The sequence below is a fragment of the Pisolithus orientalis genome (genome assembly GCF_024613125.1).
Source record: "Pisolithus orientalis strain OTSU chromosome Unknown F5J12scaffold_17, whole genome shotgun sequence".
Classification (NCBI taxonomy): domain Eukaryota; kingdom Fungi; phylum Basidiomycota; class Agaricomycetes; order Boletales; family Pisolithaceae; genus Pisolithus; species Pisolithus orientalis.
In genome coordinates this window covers 631,047-648,930 of record NW_026260798.1, presented here as the reverse complement: position 1 = coordinate 648,930, position 17,884 = coordinate 631,047, and the positions used below count along the sequence as shown (strand labels likewise).

The 17,884-nt window shown below is 49.5% G+C and overlaps 9 protein-coding genes across 9 annotated transcripts; 1 reads left to right on the top strand and 8 right to left on the bottom strand.

The window, feature by feature from the left end:
• Nucleotides 1–112: 112 nt before the first annotated feature.
• Nucleotides 113–967, bottom strand: F5J12DRAFT_147167 (uncharacterized protein). The gene is made up of 2 exons (XM_051738144.1): nucleotides 581–967; nucleotides 113–509 (listed from the first exon to the last, which is right to left on the bottom strand). Exons 1-2 carry the CDS (start codon nucleotides 880–882, stop codon nucleotides 323–325), a joined length of 489 nt encoding a protein of 162 aa, XP_051599239.1. The 5' UTR covers nucleotides 883–967; the 3' UTR covers nucleotides 113–322.
• A 743-nt stretch (nucleotides 968–1,710) lies between these two features.
• Nucleotides 1,711–3,659, bottom strand: F5J12DRAFT_837356 (phosphoesterase family-domain-containing protein). The gene is made up of 7 exons (XM_051746008.1): nucleotides 3,449–3,659; nucleotides 2,883–3,387; nucleotides 2,774–2,826; nucleotides 2,600–2,719; nucleotides 2,432–2,542; nucleotides 2,305–2,375; nucleotides 1,711–2,247 (listed from the first exon to the last, which is right to left on the bottom strand). Exons 1-7 carry the CDS (start codon nucleotides 3,565–3,567, stop codon nucleotides 2,057–2,059), a joined length of 1,170 nt encoding a protein of 389 aa, XP_051599238.1. The 5' UTR covers nucleotides 3,568–3,659; the 3' UTR covers nucleotides 1,711–2,056.
• A 1,420-nt stretch (nucleotides 3,660–5,079) lies between these two features.
• Nucleotides 5,080–6,560, bottom strand: F5J12DRAFT_783460 (phosphoesterase family-domain-containing protein; the record flags this gene model as incomplete). Its single annotated transcript, XM_051742848.1, has 7 exons — nucleotides 5,080–5,264; nucleotides 5,322–5,392; nucleotides 5,449–5,559; nucleotides 5,617–5,736; nucleotides 5,791–5,843; nucleotides 5,900–6,404; nucleotides 6,463–6,560. 7 exons carry the CDS (start codon nucleotides 6,558–6,560, stop codon nucleotides 5,080–5,082), a joined length of 1,143 nt encoding a protein of 380 aa, XP_051599237.1.
• A 1,489-nt stretch (nucleotides 6,561–8,049) lies between these two features.
• F5J12DRAFT_837332 (uncharacterized protein) lies at nucleotides 8,050–9,215 on the bottom strand. The gene is made up of 4 exons (XM_051746007.1): nucleotides 8,977–9,215; nucleotides 8,702–8,912; nucleotides 8,244–8,647; nucleotides 8,050–8,203 (listed from the first exon to the last, which is right to left on the bottom strand). The coding sequence occupies exons 2-3, from the start codon at nucleotides 8,850–8,852 to the stop codon at nucleotides 8,391–8,393; spliced, it is 408 nt and encodes a 135-aa protein (XP_051599236.1). The 5' UTR covers nucleotides 8,853–8,912; nucleotides 8,977–9,215; the 3' UTR covers nucleotides 8,050–8,203; nucleotides 8,244–8,390.
• Nucleotides 9,216–9,416: 201 nt separating this feature from the next.
• Nucleotides 9,417–10,794, bottom strand: F5J12DRAFT_837330 (ribonuclease H-like domain-containing protein). The gene is made up of 5 exons (XM_051746006.1): nucleotides 10,695–10,794; nucleotides 10,406–10,629; nucleotides 10,285–10,353; nucleotides 10,013–10,231; nucleotides 9,417–9,909 (listed from the first exon to the last, which is right to left on the bottom strand). The coding sequence occupies exons 1-5, from the start codon at nucleotides 10,784–10,786 to the stop codon at nucleotides 9,545–9,547; spliced, it is 969 nt and encodes a 322-aa protein (XP_051599235.1). The 5' UTR covers nucleotides 10,787–10,794; the 3' UTR covers nucleotides 9,417–9,544.
• Nucleotides 10,795–10,925: 131 nt separating this feature from the next.
• Nucleotides 10,926–13,618, top strand: F5J12DRAFT_837322 (DUF300-domain-containing protein). The gene is made up of 13 exons (XM_051746005.1): nucleotides 10,926–11,132; nucleotides 11,183–11,189; nucleotides 11,224–11,295; nucleotides 11,349–11,529; nucleotides 11,581–11,776; nucleotides 11,830–12,090; nucleotides 12,146–12,325; nucleotides 12,363–12,392; nucleotides 12,427–12,481; nucleotides 12,558–12,718; nucleotides 12,747–13,200; nucleotides 13,325–13,397; nucleotides 13,420–13,618. Exons 1-13 carry the CDS (start codon nucleotides 10,972–10,974, stop codon nucleotides 13,455–13,457), a joined length of 1,869 nt encoding a protein of 622 aa, XP_051599234.1. The 5' UTR covers nucleotides 10,926–10,971; the 3' UTR covers nucleotides 13,458–13,618.
• A 44-nt stretch (nucleotides 13,619–13,662) lies between these two features.
• On the bottom strand, nucleotides 13,663–14,778 carry F5J12DRAFT_927912 (UbiA prenyltransferase family-domain-containing protein). Its single transcript, XM_051749421.1, has 4 exons — nucleotides 14,674–14,778; nucleotides 14,242–14,626; nucleotides 13,862–14,190; nucleotides 13,663–13,808 (listed from the first exon to the last, which is right to left on the bottom strand). Exons 1-4 carry the CDS (start codon nucleotides 14,770–14,772, stop codon nucleotides 13,692–13,694), a joined length of 930 nt encoding a protein of 309 aa, XP_051599233.1. The 5' UTR covers nucleotides 14,773–14,778; the 3' UTR covers nucleotides 13,663–13,691.
• Nucleotides 14,779–15,439: 661 nt separating this feature from the next.
• On the bottom strand, nucleotides 15,440–15,876 carry F5J12DRAFT_837319 (uncharacterized protein). The gene has a single exon (XM_051746004.1). The coding sequence runs from the start codon at nucleotides 15,834–15,836 to the stop codon at nucleotides 15,444–15,446; it is 393 nt and encodes a 130-aa protein (XP_051599232.1). The 5' UTR covers nucleotides 15,837–15,876; the 3' UTR covers nucleotides 15,440–15,443.
• Nucleotides 15,877–16,651: 775 nt separating this feature from the next.
• F5J12DRAFT_893567 (UbiA prenyltransferase family-domain-containing protein) lies at nucleotides 16,652–17,743 on the bottom strand (the record flags this gene model as incomplete). The annotated part of the gene is made up of 4 exons (XM_051747671.1): nucleotides 16,652–16,774; nucleotides 16,827–17,155; nucleotides 17,210–17,594; nucleotides 17,648–17,743. 4 exons carry the CDS (start codon nucleotides 17,741–17,743, stop codon nucleotides 16,652–16,654), a joined length of 933 nt encoding a protein of 310 aa, XP_051599231.1.
• Nucleotides 17,744–17,884: the final 141 nt, after the last annotated feature.

Sequence of the window (17,884 nt, the reverse complement as noted above, 5' to 3'; positions counted from 1 at the left end):
GCAGAGGACGCCACACAGCTTGCCCCAGAACAATGATACCGCACCGCGAGAAGTGGCCGAATAAACAGCGATTAGTGTCACGATATCGGTTTGATACCGGCAGTGGCGGTAGCGACTTCGCGATAGTGCATATGCCATGCCGCATTATTCGCCTGAACGGTGTGCCGAACTAGGCTTATCAGACTTGTGAGCAAGCGTGCAGAACTGCCAGGACACTGCCCGGGGGATTAAGTGACGGTCCGAGTGGCTTTTGGGAGGCGGATCCGAGCTCACGGGCAGCGGGCGTATTGGGAAAGGGCAGTAACGCGACTCAAAAGTGAGGTTAATTGGAGATAATCGTTACACCCATCTGTAATGCAATACAAAGCAGGGCCGGACGTCGGGGATAATACAAACACGAATTCTTGGCAAGACTGTGGCGACGAACGTTGGAGGTCTCTTCAACTGGCAGGTGTTGCAATCCTACGTCAAACTTCGAACACTTACCACGATTGGAGTGGTTTTTCAGCCTCAAAAATGAGGTAATTGAAGTGCAGCTGAGGAGTTTGAGGGTTCGTGGTCAGCACCACTTACTACTCACTTCAAAAACGTGTGATTGAAGTCGGCCCTTGAGCGCTCCGCACAGGTTCCGAACGACATATTATACGCGCCCTGACTCTTGCTAAGCAGTGCAATGCGACACGGCCAAGTGAAGAAAACACAGCAGAATTCGTTCGACCGCATGGGTACAATTGACAGTGACCAGGGGAGGTTAGGTGAGGGCAGCGGTTCGCGTGATAGTAAGTTGATTGCTGAGGCGAATATGGAAACCAGCCGTGACCAGAAGAGGCAAGTTACAATCCGAGAGAACCTATCCTGGAATCGGTGAATACGGGTGTACATAGGCTTTAATATTGTTGGCCACCCGTGCTACCAGACGAGGTATTGCTTTGGCAGTGACAACACGTATTACCAAGAAGCTGAAAGCAAGCAATTTTCCAAGTGTTTGCAATCTCCAGACAATTCTGAGCCGCGGGTAAAGCCCCTATTCTTCTCCAAAGCTGGCATGGCACTTAATGGGCCGAAATTCGTTTCGGCTTCCAACTCGTCTGCGCGTTTGATGTCAACGGCATTGTCCGTCCTCTGGTCCATGGAAGTAAGGGAGGTCCGTTTGATCTGCTTCTCACGGATCACTAGAATTTAAATAGTATTTCCCTTCGACTACTAGTCAGCTCGAAGGCACTCAGACAACCACGTAGTTGGCACAGTCCAGACCTGACGGACAGTGCAATTGCTAACCATGGAATCCAGCTACAGACCAACTGCTTCGTCGAGTCGCGGGTGTATGTATGTATGACAGACACTATCCGCAAAACTACCGAGGGAATACCAGCACAGCAACCTCCGTTTGGAAGTGACCTATCGTAAGACTCCTTTCGCGCTCGGTAAGACACTTATTCACCAATGGGAAGGTTCGCTCAAGTACTATCACTTACCACACAATTTACCTCCCCATTAGTTGGCCGGTTTTTCAAAACGATGACTTTTTCCCTAACAACACATTTTCTGTTGGGTCACATGTCACGAAATATGCGTCCTTAGGTACTATGAAGTTGAATGACATTGATCCACTGAGTATTTGTTGAGATAGCAAAAACAGTGTGACAAGAGAATCACGCCTGTGACGGCCAGACTTGAAACTTTGGTGTGACGATGCATTACTGTCTGTGACATTTTGTGACGGCCAACTAGTGGGAGGCAATCTGTGTGGTAGGCGATAGTACGAAAGAGCTGTTAACAGCCGCATCGCGAAGCTGCTTCCCAGATGCCTATTAGGTTTAAGCTCTGTGGTGACGTTATTCTCGCAAGTTGCGATCAGACCTGTTACGCTTCAATGGTCAGTGTCATCACCACGTTGACTTGTTTTTTGATAATCGCAGCTGTCTGCACACAAACAAAGCGCTAGATTCAAAGGAGCACTTCTAGCTTGGGAATGAAAGAAACTTCGGTATTATGTAGAATTTCCGCTGATCACGCCATAGTGACGCTGTTGCAGCAACACTGTCCGTCCTGTTGCCTATTTGGACCGGAAGAATCCTCCGCCGCCAGCTCCAATGCAGCTGGTATCAGGGGTAGGCCAGGGAGCCGGATAACTAGGGTTCAGCGGACCAGGAATCGTTCCAGTGATATTAAACAGAGGAAGGTTTGTCCCGTTCGTCATACCGTTGTTCTTGTATCCAGTCACATCCGCAACGAACTGGAATACATCTGAGATACACTTACCGTCAGCATCGACAAGGCTACAACCAAGTAATCGTTACGTACTGGCGAGGGTTGCATTGCAGTCTCCTTGTCCGAGGTTATCGAGACTCCAGTTATTCTGGACAGTGGAAAGGCTAAAGATATGGGTTACTACTACACATCTAATGCGTTACTTCACATGGAAACTCACGTGGAGTAGTGGGTGTAGAATGTATTATCGACCGTGCCCTTCAAGTTCGAAGGAACGGCACCACCGAGCAGGATGCTGTAGATCTCATTGTTGATAGCATAGTTGCCATTTCTAAGATCGCGTACGAGTTAGGCTGTCGGTATCGATTGCGGACTTTGATCAACTCACTCATCAAATGTGAGCAAAATGAGAGTCCTCGGGGTATTGAAGTTCGTATCTTGAAGTAAAGGCACGAGCCAGTAGTTCAACCAGTCGGATGCATACGCAACCCCGGTATCGTGTCCGTCGCTGGATGCTCACTGTCAGGCTGCTGCTTCTGGATACGAGTAAAACTACACACACTCTTTCATGTTGGGCGTGACGAAGAACCACTGAGGGAGTGTGTTGTTTCCTACCTATAAGCATGTTCAGCAAGCAGAGTGTCTCATGCGAAACTTATTAGATGCCTCACATCATACGCGAAGTCATTGAAATTCCTAAGCCGAGCCAACCTAGCCGGGTTCTGGTTCACGGTGTCGTAGCTGACCAACGGACTATGCTTGCGCATGTAATAAGTGTAGCCATCTGAGTTCGTAAAGCTGTCTCCCAAGTAGCCATCCGTAGGCATGTTCTCCTCATATTCGGCCCAGGTGATGCCCTTGGCATCGAGGAGATCCGCGATGGTCGATACATTGGCAGGAATCGTCACCTCGTCATCGGAAGCCAGACCCCAAAAGCTGCCACCGGCAGCAGCGATGTAGTTCGGCTGGCTGGGGTGGGTCAGAGCGTAGTACCCGCTAAGGGTGATACCTTCCTGAGAGAGGGTCTGGAAAGCGGGTTGGGCAGCAGCAGCGCTATAGTCTGTGTTCTCCAACCAGATCTGGATGAAGCGGTCGAATACCAAACCCGGCACGGTTGCAGTTTGGGGAAGAGAGCCATTGGAAGCACCAACGTAGAAGGTGGACGTATCAGTTGGACTGTGGATGCACGACAATGGTTAGATGGGTTCTGCAGGTGAAATTGAACTGATTGACTGACGCAGCGGCTGGTTGGGTGAAGGTAGTAGTCTTGGCCGAGGTGACTTTGGCAAGCGCACCCAACACGAAGAAGCTCGTAGTAGGGGAAATCATGTTTCTTCCTGGAGACCGCAATTTCATGTAAGAGATGACTTTGTCGGTTTGGTCTGGGCGTTCTCCACGACCGCTCGTTTAAATATATATTGCTGACGCCAGGGGCAGTTTGCGCTTACCGACATGTGCATGTGCAGACTTGAGCACGAAGTTGGGAAGCTGAGTTCCAGTACTGCACCTTGTGACTCGCCGAAGAACGCGGTTGAAGTCCTGCAGTGCGCACGTTCGTTCTCTTGTACATGAAATCTAGTATTTGTGTTACCTTTCCTTGGTAACGGACTGACATCTGTTGATGCCACCACAGGTGATCCCACACCCATCCTCAGTGTCATGTTTTTTTTTTGGCTCATGGGTACTTTTCGTATGCACAAATAGATTCGGCGGTACCGGGCGATACTCAGCTGCTTAACCCACCGAGGTCTCTGAAATGCGCGAAGTCGCATAACCATCACCACAGCCCGTACACACGTGCCCAAGGCCTCGGCGGTGATTGTGAGGAATAATAGTTCCGCGTGGCGCGGAGCAGTATTGAATGCATAGCTTGCCAGGGCGAGCGCTACTTGCAGCGTGTGCGCCCTCGTCATACCAGCCCATGTACTTCAAATCACACTTCTAGAAATCTCCTAACCCCGACAGATGATTGCATTACTTCCGTGTTGTGGCGTGCTGATATCATCATCCGGAAGTGTCAGTCCGGGATAGGTTGATTCCGCACTTCTCACCAGCTTCCGACCCCAATCGCGCACTCAGTCGGAACCGAAATATCTTTCGAGGTCCCACGGGGCACGTGGTTGTCGATGCGTTGCATCAAGGTGGATAAACTAGGTAGAACCATCTAGGAAAACAAGCTCGGTGTCCACGTGTTTTGGTTTCTTCCTCCCGTCGACACCACATGGTTGACAAGAATGATCTGTCCCTTCCTGGGAACAGGTACGGAACCTCTCTTGAGCATAGCAACGGCAGACACTATCAGAAATTAGAATCTATCAGAATACACACACCCAGTGAGCAACGGGTGTTTTCAAACTTCAACGGGACGTGGGTCTGGAATACCGATATATCCTGAACTCAATAACTCTAATCAAAATTGTCCGTGAACCAGACCAGTGTCCATGAATACACTCACGCGCAACGGCTCTCAACGCAGTAAGTCTAATGAAAATTATTTGTGAACCAATGAATTTTTACCCCCATCCACCTGCACTCTCATTCAAAGCCATAAATAGCTCTCAAGCATGCATAGGATCAATACAAGCCAACTCTCACGGTGGGTGCCTGTCCTTCAGCAAGGAATCGCCCCACTGCAAACGAACCTGCAGGCACCATGTGCTAAATATGTCAATGTGGCATTGCGATCTTCATGATGGGGGTTGTCAACTAATTCTGCAATGTGCTATCTGACGTCACAGCTCTTAATGATCATCCAAGACCACATGTATATTGGTCTCTAATTTAGGAATGAACAAAGTAGAGTGGGGATATCAGCAGATTTCGATGTGTATAGCAACCCTACAGCGGCAATGCGGACTTCCAGCTTACTTAGACCAAAAAGAACCCTCCACCGGCTCCAACACAGCTGGTATTCGGGGCAGGCCAGGGGGCCCAATAATCGGGGTTCAGCGGACCAGGAATGGTTCCCGTAATGTTCAACAAAGGAAGGTTCGTGCCGTTCGTCATACCGTTGTTCTTGTATCCAGTCACATCCGCAACGAATTGGAATACATCTGAGATACACTCATTGTCAGTATCGACAAGACTGCAAAGAAGTAAATGTTACGCACTGGCGAGGGTTGCGTTGCAGTCCTGTTGTCCGAGGTTACCGAGCCTCCAGTTGTTCTGAACAGTGGTGAGGCTAAAGACATATGTGGGTCACCCTTACATGTTATGTTACTCAACAGAGGGACTTACGTCGAGTAGTGGGTGTAGAATGTGTTGTCGATCGTGCCCCTCAAGTTCGAGGGAACAGCCCCACCGAGCAGGATGCTATAGATCTCATTATTGATAGCATGGTTGCCGTTTCTAACATTGAGGGCGAGTTAGGCCGTCAGTATCGATTATAAATTTTGGCCAACTTACTCATCAAACGTGAGCAAAATGAGAGTCCTCGCGGTATTGAAGTTCGGGTCTTGGAGTAAAGGCACAAGCCAGTAGTTCAACCAGTCGGATGCGTACGCGATGCCGGTATCATGCCCGTCGCTAGATACTCTTTGTCAGCCTGCTACTTCTAGATTCCAGTAAGACTGTACGCACTCTTTCATGTTAGGCGTGACGAAGAACCACTGAGGCAGTGTATTGTTTCCTACCTGTAGGCATGCTCAGCTGTTTAACTGGGTTTCTCACGTGAACCTAGCTGCCTCACATCATATGCAAAGTCATTGAAGTTCCTGAGCCGAGCCAACCTAGCCGGGTTCTGGTTCACGCTGTCATAGCTGACCAGCGGACTGTGCTTGCGCTTGTAATAAGTGTAGCCATCTGGATTCGTAAAATTGTCTCCTAAGTAGCCATCCGTGGGCATATTTTCCTCATACTCAGCCCAACTAATGCCCTTGGCATCGAGGAGGTCGACGATGGTCGATACATTAGCAGGAACCGTCACCTCGTCATCGGAAGCCAGACCCCAGAAGTTGCCACCGGCGGCAGCGACGTAGTTCGGCTGACTGGGGTGGGTCAGAGAGTAGTATCCGCTGAGGGTGATACCCTCTTGAGAGAGGGTCTGGAACACGGATTGGGCGGCAGCAGCGCTGTAGTCTGTGTTTTCCAACCAGACTTGGATGAAGCGGTCGAATACCAGCCCTGGCACAGTCGCGGTGTGCGGAAGAGAGCCATTAGAGGCACCAACATAGAACGAAGAGGTGTCAGTAGGCCTATGGATGCACGACAATGGTTAGATTGAATTCTGCAAATGAAAACTACTTGACTGACGCAGCGGCTGGCTGAGTGAAGGTAGCGGTGGTGGTGGCTCCTGAGGTGAGTTTGGCAAGTGCGCCCAACAAGAAGAGGCTCGCGCAAGGGGAAATCATGTTTCTTCCTGGAAAACGCGATTCGATGCGAGAGGTAACTTTGTTGGTCTGGTCTGGGTGTTCTCCACGACGGCCCATTTATACTGATGGCCAGTTCGCACTCACAGGCGTCGGTAGTTGTGAATTTGAGCACAATCTTGGACAGCTGGCTTTCAGTACTGCACCTTGGGACTTCCCATCCGCCGCGGTCTCTTGCAAGTCAGTTCTTTTCTTGTACTTGCAATCCAGTATTTTTGTCATCTTTCTCCATGGTGATCGAATGAGTCATCTCTGCAGATAATCCCACATGCATCCTTTTTTTTTTGCTCACGGGTAGTAGTAGTCCGGCTCTCTTCGGATGCACAGCCAACCAAATAGATTCGACGATGGTCTGTAGTTCAATCGGTATCTTCGTGTCGTGTTAGGAGGGGTATCGTCTCGAAGTATAAAATAAAGCAATTCCTTTCCTTCAACCATGGGTTACGGGGGCACTGAGTCCAACGCCAGGACACGATCATGCGTTCGTGCCCCTTCAGCGGAGATTCTAAGGCAGTAAGTAATAGTTGCGTGCGGCGTGCAGCACAATGCCCATAGCAGTGGCAGCTTGCCAGGACGAATAATACTTGCAGTAGGTGGGTCCCATGTCGCTGGAGAACTCATAGTTCGTGTGCTTCGAGCCATTCTGCTGGTTCTCCGCACCCGACAAACTATTGCATTACTTCCGTGTTATGGCGTACTGATGTCATCCAGAAGTGTCGGTCTGTGGTAGGCCACAGTAACTCCGCACCTCCCACCACCTTTAGTCAGAGCGGTGAACGTTCGTTCACAAATAATTTCCAGTAGACTCACTGCGTTAACGACCGTTGTGCATAGGTGTGTGTTTTGGTGCGTCGGTCTGTCTCACAGGTAATTTAGGCGTCCATTGGAGCAGCGGGCAAGAGCCTCACGAGCAATAAACTGAGCTCGAGGCAAGCAGTGTGATCACGCATCTACTGAACAAGTCCATGTCCGTGTCTACCTCTGTCTGACTAAGCCCGACGTGGCTGTGCTCACCGCATCTCCCGCCTCCAGGCTTCCCGACTAATACACCGTATTGCGTTCCAAATATATTTTAGGCATTCTAGACCCACAATCCCACGGCTAGAGGAGGTTTGAAATCACCCGTTACTTAGGGGGTGCATCGTGGAACTTAATTGAGCGTGTCCGCCGTTGCCATGCTCAACGAGTCGTTCCTGGTCATTCCCAGGAAGACACAGATTGCTGACTTTTCGACCATATGGTGAGCAGGGTTCGTGGATTTTCACGTCGGGATTCAAAATTCGGCGAGAGCAGGAACCTCAAACGCATGGACACCCAACTTGCTACTTCGACAGCTTTCGGGATACACGGTGATCCACTTTTCCTGTGCGGGCTTGAAAGATGCTTAGGCATGATAAGGCGGTTATTAGGAGTGCCGGTGTGTCCGGTGCAAGCGGAGGCAATTCAGCTAAAAGCCGTGACGGGTCTTAACCGGACAAGAACGTTTCCCCAATCCAAACAAACCAATAAAGGTTGGGATCTTCTGATGGGCGCAATGTAGCAATAACTTCAGTGATGGTGCCTTCGTCAAAGACACGCCCCCACATGTGCTCCCAACTCGTCGGAGAGTGGACGTAACGCGGGCTGAGAGAAGAATGTTGTGTCAATCCTCTTGTGTGCGTCCTTTTGTCTGTGCATGAAGCCCACCTATTCTCTGTAAGTGGCCCCTCCTGGCCCCTCCCCAATTGTCGCCCAAAAATCACAGCCCGACCTGTTTCCTTTCTCACATCTACGAGGGATGCTATGCGTTTCGCAAACCTTTCCTACACCCCATCAATAAATGTACTTGACACGACCGCAGAGTTGATTCAAGTCGTTTACTTCCTTCAGCAGCGAGGAATCATTGATCGTATCAGTCGAGGCTGGAATTCTGAGCTGGAGAATGTCGTCGGAAAAGAAGTGGATCTTGCTGAAGCCACGGTCGCCGTAAAACCTGTACCCAAGGTCAATGAACTCGGGGCGGAGGTCGCATCCGAGTAGACACAGGGCTGGATAGCCAACGTAAGGAAGATATCGGAGGTCCATACCGACTAACTCCACGCTGTCTGGCATTAAGCTTCGAGAGTGATGTCGCGACGACTTACGGCAGCAGCCAATGTCCAGGAGGAGAGGTCGCGTGCTGGAACTCAGCGCCGCCTGCTCACTCAGTTGGAGGATGCGAGTGAAGTCATCGTGCTCAGCCATACGCAAGTTTACGAATCTGAACGAACGAAGACAACGGTACTGGTGTACCATACTTCGTTCACATCGTCGGTATCATGAGATGTGGGGATCGCACGCCGTACCTGCCAAGCCCTAGAACGAAGTCATAGTAACGAGTCGAAGACTTGAGTGGGAGCTGAGTTCAATTAATCCTTACTCTTTCTACACATCCAAACCTCTTTTTCTTATCGCCTCGGAAGTTCCTGCACTTCGAGGTTCGCGTTCTGCAGATCAGCACGCAAATCGATGATGGTACAGAGCAGGAATCCCTCCTGCATGTCCCCGATAATTGAAGAGCAGAGGGCTCTTCGTTAAAAGGGGGCGATTCCATAGAGTCCATGTTGAGCAATAGCAGTTCCAAAGTACGATCCTCGATAACGTCAAGTACTACAGTGAATGGTAACTCACCTAATGCCTCGTCACGTGATATCCAGTCAGTCAACAAAGTTCATCACCAAAACCCTCAGTTCTTGTATCCCCACACTTCACCTAATGTATACCGTTGATCAGCTTTTCCGCATCGTAGGCACCGCCCAGTACTTTCACGACGCCGGCGTCAATCATTGACGCCGTGGCTCAGACAAAATACCTCGTTGGCCTGCAGAGCCCAGACGCACCGGAGATGATAGAGACTAAGGGAGTAGCACGCTACCCCAACGCGAGCACATCAATATAACCAAAACTCATGGATTCAAAACTAGGAAGGAAGAATAACAAGCCTTCACCTAATCCATCAGAAAAAAGAAGAAAAAAAGAAAAGAAAAGAAAAATAAAGACAGAATGCCTTTCAATGCACTCGCTAATAATCCCGCCAAGGATGCTGTAGTGTCTGCGATCGTCGGAGCTGGACTAGCTGCTTCCCAAGGACTTTGATCATTTTCGGGATCTTGGTCCTTTGGAGAAGGGGGTGGATCGGGGTCATAATTCGGGTTTTTTGGCGCCCAAGTAAAGCAGTTGGTGCGATCGTACAATTGACCGTCCACGCAACTAAACGAATAACAATTTGGATGAGGAGGTGGAATTTTGGTCTGCGCAATGGTCTGCAGACGGGTATAGATAGTGTAGGCAGAATGTGCGTCATTGGCCGCGTCTGAGAGGTTCCATTAGAAAAGTGAAAGATAAATCCATTGGAAAAGGTTTCTCAACGCCAATAAATATTGTGGCGAAAAAGACAATGTCAGTGTGTCACTTACAATGTTGCTGGGTAGGTGAAAGAGGAAGTTCCCAGTTGCTTAGTTGCTCTTCTTTACATAGGGTTGTGCCATGGTAGGTTTGCAGAAGTTTTGCTAAGCCGATGGGTTGGATATAGGACCCATTCCATCTAGCGTTGTCGACGGACCGAGCCATTAATGACAGATTAACACAATTACGAACGTCAAGGCCATAATCCTCGTGCAATTTTTTACAGTCGTCTGTACAGATGGTGTGGGCAATAACGTGGGCGTAGAAGCGGAGAGTAACCTACATTGTATGTTGACGCCCACTTTTGTCCACCGTGAACCACTTAACACGTCCCTAATCTTGTGTGGAATTTCTAAGAAGTGCACGGGTGTTAGAAACCACGAACATGGTACACATGCACGTACCTTTCATCCTGTATATGTGGAGAAGCAGAACGCAGTTAGCCGTTGCGAGCTGTACGAGGGCTACGGGGTTGGAACCGGGTTTCCATTCGAGGTCAAAGCCAATGGTACCGTGTGGCAAGGCTGAAAGAAACTTGTTCGCGACGTTATGGTCGGTGATGTATAATGGGGTACGAGAAGGGGAACTAGAGTTCCAGGAGTACAGCGGGTAGGTTTTCTGGTCTTTCCTAAGAAATAGAAAGAACTCGATCAGGCTAATAACAACAACTGGTGATACATGAATTCTGCCTACGGGATTACCATCGTCGGATGAAAAGCCGCCCGAGGGGGACACCAAACCACCCGCCCAAGAAGCCGCCGGAGCGAAGCTGTCGATAGAGTCATCTGGGTTTGAAATTTATAGGGCCGCGCGGATTGCGCGGCACGGCTATCACGTGACCGGTACCCAGGCCAAGAATGGGTGTGGATTAGGTCAGCACATACTAGCTGCCGGGCCTGCGGCGCATGCATGAAACACATTCACCCCGTCACGACGATATAAGCGAGATATATTTTTCATTTCAGGAGGGATGAGTATTCTTCCTGACTTGACACATGGCCACGGTGCAGGATCAAGCCTGCCGCTGCCTGTCCTCGTCATTTCTGGAGTCTCGACTTTCGTCGCTGTGGTGGTGAGCGGACTGTCGATATGGCTACAATTGAGGAACTACAGGAAGCCATTCCTACAAAGGTAAATCCTCTGGTTTTGTGCTGTGATACTTCTAATGCACAGGACGCTAGGATGGTTGTTCGCATTATGCTGATGGTCCCATTATATGGAGTTCGCCTCACTCATCTCACTCTTCTCGCTGGAAGCTGCCTTCTTCATTGACGCAATCCGCGACATATATGAGGTGCGCGAGTCCGATTTTGTATCCTGAGCAGCCTTAACCCAAACCTGAATTAGGCGTTTGTCATCTATTGCTTCTTCGTCCTCCTTGTCGATTACTTAGGTGGCGAACGCTCTCTCCTCATGATGCTTCATGGCCGCCCACCGATCCCAGCAATCTTCCCTGTCAATCTATGGCGTAGCGACATTGACGTTAGCGATCCATATACATTCCTGTTCCTCAAGCGGGGCATTCTGCGTATGGATGTTCTCCTGTTGCTGATACACCAGTCGCTTACTCCTTGGTAAGAGTATGTGCAGGTAAAACCCATACTCGCGTTTGCGAGCCTGATAATGAAAGCCACTGGCACCTACAACGAGGGTGATTTCCGCGCGCGAAGCGGATATCTGTATGTATCTATCATATATAACACCTCCATCTGTCTCGCACTGTGGTGTCTAGCTGTATTTTGGATGTGTGTTAACGCAGACCTGAAGCCTTTCAGGTAGGTTCATTGTCTTCGCTCATTTCTGCTGGTCCTAACCACCCGCAATTAAGACCAGTACCAAAGTTCCTTTGTGTCAAAGGCATTCTCTTCTTCTCTTTTTGGCAATCTGTCATCGTATCCTCCCTAGTTGCAGTGGGCGCCATCACCCGCCTCGGACCATACACCGACAACGAACATATCTCCCTTGGTCTCACAGACACCCTCATCTGCTTCGAGATGCCGTTCTTCGCGGCAGCTCATATGTACGCATTTTCCTATCGCGACTTCATCCACCCTCCCACTTCTGCGCCTCAGAAAGGGGGACCACCCATGTACGTCGCTCGCATGCGGCTCGATTATGCATTTCCGCGACGCATTTGGCTTGAGAGATATCGTAGAAGATACCCGAGTCACTCTCAAGGGTAAAGGCATTAACTACCGAGCTTTCGAACCGAGCGAAGGTGGCATGCACATCGGTGCAGCGAGGGAACGTCGGATCCGTGCCGGTCTTCGCTACTCGGCTGGTGGCAAGCGTAAATACTGGTTACCGGAGGTGAGGGGTCTAAGGTGATGCCAGCCGGACATGGTGAAAGCGAGGTCGTAGGCGCCATTGCTTGCGGAAGACTCCGAAGACGTTGGTGCACGACGCACAGGACATGCGCTACGAGTATTTCCACTGCTCGTATCCCAGGCGACGACGAGGATGTTCCCGATGACGACGAAGTATGCGCTTGAGGTTCAGTGATGCATTGGCAGGACCAAAGCGGCGCAGACGAGATACTGTATGAACACTGCGAAGAAATACGTTTTTGGAGATTATTCAGTACCCTGTCGTGGACTGTTAGCTCGGACTGAAGCTCGCTGGGCGATGTGGGAGGAAGAGGCTAGAGTGGTAAGGGAAAGTATACATGCTGTTTCGGGGAGGGACGAATCCAAGCTACCTCCTAGAGGTACAACTAGGTTACGGGGCAACGCGGAACATGCCGAGGCCCGCCACGAATTACGTGACTTCTGGAGAGCGCGTAGTTGATTTCGGGGAAGGCAATTCCGCCGATGTCTCCGGGGGTGTGAGACTTGGGTGGACTAATGCGAGAGTGAAGGGCAAGGAAGTGAGGTCCTCTCCACTACTTTCATCCTCCGTGTCGTCTGGCAATGGTCGTCGTCTCCAAAGTTCATCTCGACCTTCGTCTTCTGGTTCAGGCTCGAAGTCACAACTCAGAGTATCTTCCCCGAAGATCGAAAGTAGTTCCGAGACGCACCCCAGCGTGCCTTCCGTGGAGCGCACATCATCACAAAAGTCTCAGTCTCGGTGGTTCCGCTCGAAATCGCCTCGAGCGCCCCTTGCTGAGGATGATGCTGTCGACCTTATCATACCTACTGATAGCCACTATGTACCCCCATCTCGTTCCAACAATTCTTCGCATTCTGCCGCACTGATCAGAGTTTGGGATCAGGAGCCGCAGGACGCATATCCAATGTGGAAGAGCCGCCAGCGCCTCCTCCAGCTGACCGACGATCGCTTCACGATCACCTGAGAAGCGCAAGCTGAAGAGAGCCTTCGCAAAGATGATGATGACTGTTGCAGAGCTGAGCGAGCCCGAGGATATCATTCGTGCACAGACGCCGCCTTATTATGTGCGTCCCGATGCGTATAACTTCAGGGAACTCGTATGAGGACGAGGGTAATCCATGGGCGTAGTATATTGTCCTGAGCCACCCCACTTCATCGGTTTTATTTTCACTTTGAATTAATTTATTCGACGGTGTTCTTCGTTACAAGTGTGGAATTATGTACACATTCTACAGTTGTTTCTACAGTACTTGACCAGTATCGACGCACTTGTACATGAAGCACTGCTGCACAAATAACAAAAGAAAAGAAAAAAAGAAAAATACACACTACTACAGAAAAGCCCAGTGTTTCCTCACACAACTATGCAGCGACAGTGCCATTTAGAATCTGCTCCACCAAGGCGAGACTAGGATATCCGTTGGTACCATGGTGGAAGTACCAGTAGGCAGGGAACAGATGATGCAATGAGAACCACGTCTAATATACCAATTAGAATCTACTTTGCCGAGGGGAATATTAACGTTACTCACGCTGTAGTGCTTGCAAGATCGTTTATCGTCTTTCACAGTGCGGTAGAGCATAAACCTCATCCCCACGTAGCATCCGTAAGCGACAAAGGCGGTAGCAGAGAGTATGTCAAGGTCCCACACAAGAGCAAGGAAGATCGACCAGAGGGGAATGGCCAGTCCTATCGCAATACGTGATATGATAGGGTAGGCAATTGGGAAAGTGCGCCTTCCAGTCTGGCGATCCCCATCTGCGTCCTTGAAGTCTTGAGCATGAAGAGTCGACGAGAAAACAGCCACCGTCAGCTCGGCAGCAATCTGACCGGTCTGACTGAGTTGCGTGTGGTCACGAGCTTAATCAAGTGGTGAGATCCATCGTCAACGTCCTCGAAAAAAAAGCGTACCTGCGACAAGGGTCCCGCCCACTTCGAGACAACCATACATGACCGCGGTCAACAGATTTTTCGAAAGTGCATCCTTGTCTCCGTCGTTCTCGTTGTACCACATGGTGAACATTAACATCGAGAGACTGACAAACGTCAGCTGTACGCTGTATAGCGCAGAGTATGCTAGGCAGATCGGGACTAGAGCCCAGCGGAGAATGGTGGCGTCGTGTACAGTCATCCGACCGGAAGGGATCGGCCTTGAAGGCTTGTTTATCTTGTCTTCTTCCGGTGCTTTTATCTGGTTAGCTACGTTGAATTGTAGCAAATGCAGCCAAATCCATAAAATGGTGTCGAGAAGCCGAAGGGGGCTAGACAGGGGAGCTGCAGCGATAGCAAACAGAGTCTACTGCCCTTAGTATCAAGGGGTCAACATGATGGGGCTCGGCTCACCACTGGGATCAGTGCGATCCTAATGTCGGATCGCGTGAAGAGGAAAATAGTGTACAAGTCACTGAAGATCTTTCCAAGTTCAAATCGTTGAGTAGCCATCTCGAGATCGTGGGTGTGTTGCTTTGGCTTGAACACAGACCCTCAGATTTTATAGCCACGACCATTCTCCTGAGGTCTGACGCGTGCTCTCCGGCAATACTGTGAGTTTCCAGAGTGGTCCTCAAAGCTGTCCGGAACGTGGATGATCTCAGGGGCCGTATAGTCTCCCGGGTAACATGTAAGGGCGGAGGCCATGCTGTTCGAATGACGCACAAGATGTACAGCTCTAATTCCAACTGGAATAAGGCCATTTTGCACGGCAGGAACCTTGTTTACCGCGCTTGCGCTCGTGCTCAATACGCTGCAGAGCTACAGAGGATGCAGAGTACAGTGCTGAGGTCCAAAACATGATATTCACGGCTGACCAAAAGAATGTATATGAATTTCGAGGTGGAGTGACCTTGTAAACAAGGTGATTGATTCCAAGTATCTTTCAATAAATTAACCCGTGCCGTGAACGTTGAGATGGGTACGTGGGAAGTCTGAAGATCATCGATACGATCACCTCGGAGGAACGTAGCCAGATACTAATACCGTATGCCGAAGGGAGCTGTAACATCTAAATCGAGACTAGGATTGAGGAGGAATGTTGTCACGTTAATTTCGCCACAACAAACAACTCGTTCCATAACATTCCAGATATGGTGACGAATAAACCGTTGCTGTACACTTTACAGCAACAGGAGCATTGACCAAAGCACGGAAGGCGCCCGTCGACTTATCCCATTGGACCCATGTCTCGCTTTCTTCTCGGGCCGGTCGAAAAGAATTTGTCCGCCAACACACGTTTGGCGCACTCCAGCAGAGTACGCACAGCAGAGCCTGTAAACCGGCAACTCGACTTGTAACTGAGCCGACACAAGAAAGAAGTTTCTGATTACAGTGATGATCATTATCAATCCCCTGGAGTTTTCTTCGGGAACGCATTGCACAGGAGAACGACCAGAGACGCTCTTGATACATTGAATAGCTGAAACAAATAGGAGATGAATCGTTAACAGAATGGCACACTTCAGCAAGGCTAGCATCAGCAAAGTTACAAGTAGCTTGCTTGTCTGATCCATCTGCTTTACTCTGATGAACTTTAATTCAATTCATTTGAACTCTTGGCACACCATTCAGCGTCAGACATCTGGATTGTCTGGATTGCCTGAATTGTCTACAGCAGACTGTATCAGATTCACAAACCAGACTAGATGTAACTTTCCTGATGCTAGTAGGAGCACCAGTGGTAAAATTAGCTGGAGTGTCGCAATAAAGGTCAAGGAGAGTACGGTGATGGCGGGCACTTCCCTTATCGCCCGAGCCCTACCGTGCACAAGTAGTCGAACGTTGATACGATCGGTAGACAAGTGCTGACTAATCATTGTATATGCGTCTGTACCTGCCCCTGATTGTCGGCGGCGATAATTACAAGATAACTTGTAGTTATCTGGTTCTCCAGCCCATAACCAAAGGGGAGTCCTTGAATAAGTTCCCCGCTTCTGGGACGCTGAACAGAGGTGAATCATTTCACAACGGCCAAGGATCTCATTCCAAAATTATTAGAACGACTTGGGAGTGAATCGTAGGAAGGAAAATAGTTAACTGAAACACTTTCAACAAATGTTGATGTACGAAACCCTTGAAAGACTGTTTAAAGCGGATGCGATCTCGTCGATCAAATATGGGAGCTTAACAGGAGAGTTGATACACGTATTAACGTATTATTTTACACTAGTCTGTACGCACAGTGCTAGGAGTATACATATAATCACTTTCAGCTCATGATGTCTATTGACTATAGAGGGTATGGGTGTAGTCATCGGACAGTAAATATGTGCGGTAAAAAACTGAAGAGTTCCAAGATGTGTATAGTGTTGCTGTAGTGATTTTTCATCTATGCGGCGATACGAAGTATATCGGTAAGGATGTTCTCAACGAAGTCCAAGTTCGGGTACTGGTTGGCGCCGTGGTGGTAGTACCAGTACGCCGGGAAGAGGTGGTGTATGGAAAACCATGCCTAAACGATTACTTAGCACTGGCTCGTGTCACCGAAGGATGGCAATACTCACACAGTAGTGTTTGCAGGATAACTTATCATCCTGCACGGTGCGATAAAGCATGAACCTGGCTCCGACGTAACATCCGTAACCAACAAAAGCAATTGCACATAGCGGGTCAAGTTCCCACATAACAGTGAGCAAGATCGACCAGAGGGGGATCGCCAGTCCAATTGCAAAACGTGATGCGACAGGATAAGCGATGGGGAAGGTTCGCCTTCCTGTTAAACGATCACCATCGGCATCCTTAAAGTCTTGTGCGTGGAGGGTTGACATGAAAACAGCCACCGTCATTTCAGCGGCGATCCGCCCTGTTGGGCTGACTTGAGTGCGGTCACGACCTTGAAGAAAAGTGTTTAGCTTCAATCTTAACTTCGGGGGAAGAGGAAACATACCTGCAACAAGAGTACCACCAAGCTCGCTTATGCCGTACATAACCGCAGTTAAGAAATTTTTGGATAAAGAATCTTTGTCCCCATCGCGTTCGTTATACCACACGGTGAACAGCATGAGAGTGAGACTGATTTGCATCAGTTCCATGCTGTAGAGAGCGGAGTACACCAAGCATATGGGAACAAGAGCCCATCTAAGAATAGTGGCGTCCTCTACAGTGATCCGACCCGAGGGGATTGGTCTAAAGGGCTTGTTGATTTTGTCTTCGTCGGGTTCTTTGATCTGGTTAGCTACGTTGCATTGTAGCAGGTGAAGCCAGATCCAGAAAGTGGTCTCGAGCAGCTGAATGGGGATGGCCAGTGGAGCTGCAGCAATGGAAAACAAAGTCTTTCAGGAACAGCGTCAGCGGCGGGGGTATACCATTAGAGGAGATTGCTCACCACTGGGAGCAAGGCAGTCCTGATGTCGGACTGGGTGAAGAGGAAAAGGGTGTAAAGGTCGCTGAAGATTTTACGAAGCTGGAATGGTTTTGTCATCGTCGACAGACTGATCGTGTCGTCTTTGGACTGACATGTCTGCAGGTTTTATACCTTCATGTGTTCAGACCTATGCTTCCAGGACTGAAAACCATTGCCATTGTATCCGCCTCCCGGAACGGCGCGGGAATTATCATCTCC

Excerpts from the sequence above, each read along its gene's own strand:
- F5J12DRAFT_837356 (XM_051746008.1), bottom strand. The coding sequence starts at position 3,567 with ATGAAATTGCGGTCTCCAGGAAGAAACATGATTTCCCCTACTACGAGC. Across the intron at positions 2,827-2,882 it reads TCAATGACTTCGCGTATGAT|GTAGGAAACAACACACTCCC; the intron begins GTGAGGCATCTA and ends ACATGCTTATAG. Across the intron at positions 2,543-2,599 it reads ATTTTGCTCACATTTGATGA|AAATGGCAACTATGCTATCA; the intron begins GTGAGTTGATCA and ends ACGCGATCTTAG.
- F5J12DRAFT_837319 (XM_051746004.1), bottom strand. The coding sequence starts at position 15,836 with ATGGATCAGACAAGCAAGCTACTTGTAACTTTGCTGATGCTAGCCTTG.
- F5J12DRAFT_837332 (XM_051746007.1), bottom strand. The coding sequence starts at position 8,852 with ATGGTACACCAGTACCGTTGTCTTCGTTCGTTCAGATTCGTAAACTTG. Across the intron at positions 8,648-8,701 it reads CCTGGACATTGGCTGCTGCC|TCGGTATGGACCTCCGATAT; the intron begins GTAAGTCGTCGC and ends GCGTGGAGTTAG.
- F5J12DRAFT_837330 (XM_051746006.1), bottom strand. The coding sequence starts at position 10,786 with ATGACTCTATCGACAGCTTCGCTCCGGCGGCTTCTTGGGCGGGTGGTT. Across the intron at positions 10,630-10,694 it reads CATCCGACGATGGTAATCCC|GAAAGACCAGAAAACCTACC; the intron begins GTAGGCAGAATT and ends TCTATTTCTTAG. Across the intron at positions 9,910-10,012 it reads TTCACCTACCCAGCAACATT|ACGCGGCCAATGACGCACAT; the intron begins GTAAGTGACACA and ends GGAACCTCTCAG.
- F5J12DRAFT_927912 (XM_051749421.1), bottom strand. The coding sequence starts at position 14,772 with ATGGCTACTCAACGATTTGAACTTGGAAAGATCTTCAGTGACTTGTAC. Across the intron at positions 14,191-14,241 it reads GGGCGGGACCCTTGTCGCAG|CTCGTGACCACACGCAACTC; the intron begins GTACGCTTTTTT and ends CACTTGATTAAG. Across the intron at positions 13,809-13,861 it reads GATCTTGCAAGCACTACAGC|ACGTGGTTCTCATTGCATCA; the intron begins GTGAGTAACGTT and ends TTGGTATATTAG.
- F5J12DRAFT_147167 (XM_051738144.1), bottom strand. The coding sequence starts at position 882 with ATGTACACCCGTATTCACCGATTCCAGGATAGGTTCTCTCGGATTGTA. Across the intron at positions 510-580 it reads TTCAATCACACGTTTTTGAA|GCTGAAAAACCACTCCAATC; the intron begins GTGAGTAGTAAG and ends CTCATTTTTGAG.
- F5J12DRAFT_837322 (XM_051746005.1), top strand. The coding sequence starts at position 10,972 with ATGAGTATTCTTCCTGACTTGACACATGGCCACGGTGCAGGATCAAGC. Across the intron at positions 11,530-11,580 it reads CCTCAAGCGGGGCATTCTGC|AGTATGTGCAGGTAAAACCC; the intron begins GTATGGATGTTC and ends CTCCTTGGTAAG. Across the intron at positions 12,719-12,746 it reads CCTCCTAGAGGTACAACTAG|GCCCGCCACGAATTACGTGA; the intron begins GTTACGGGGCAA and ends GAACATGCCGAG.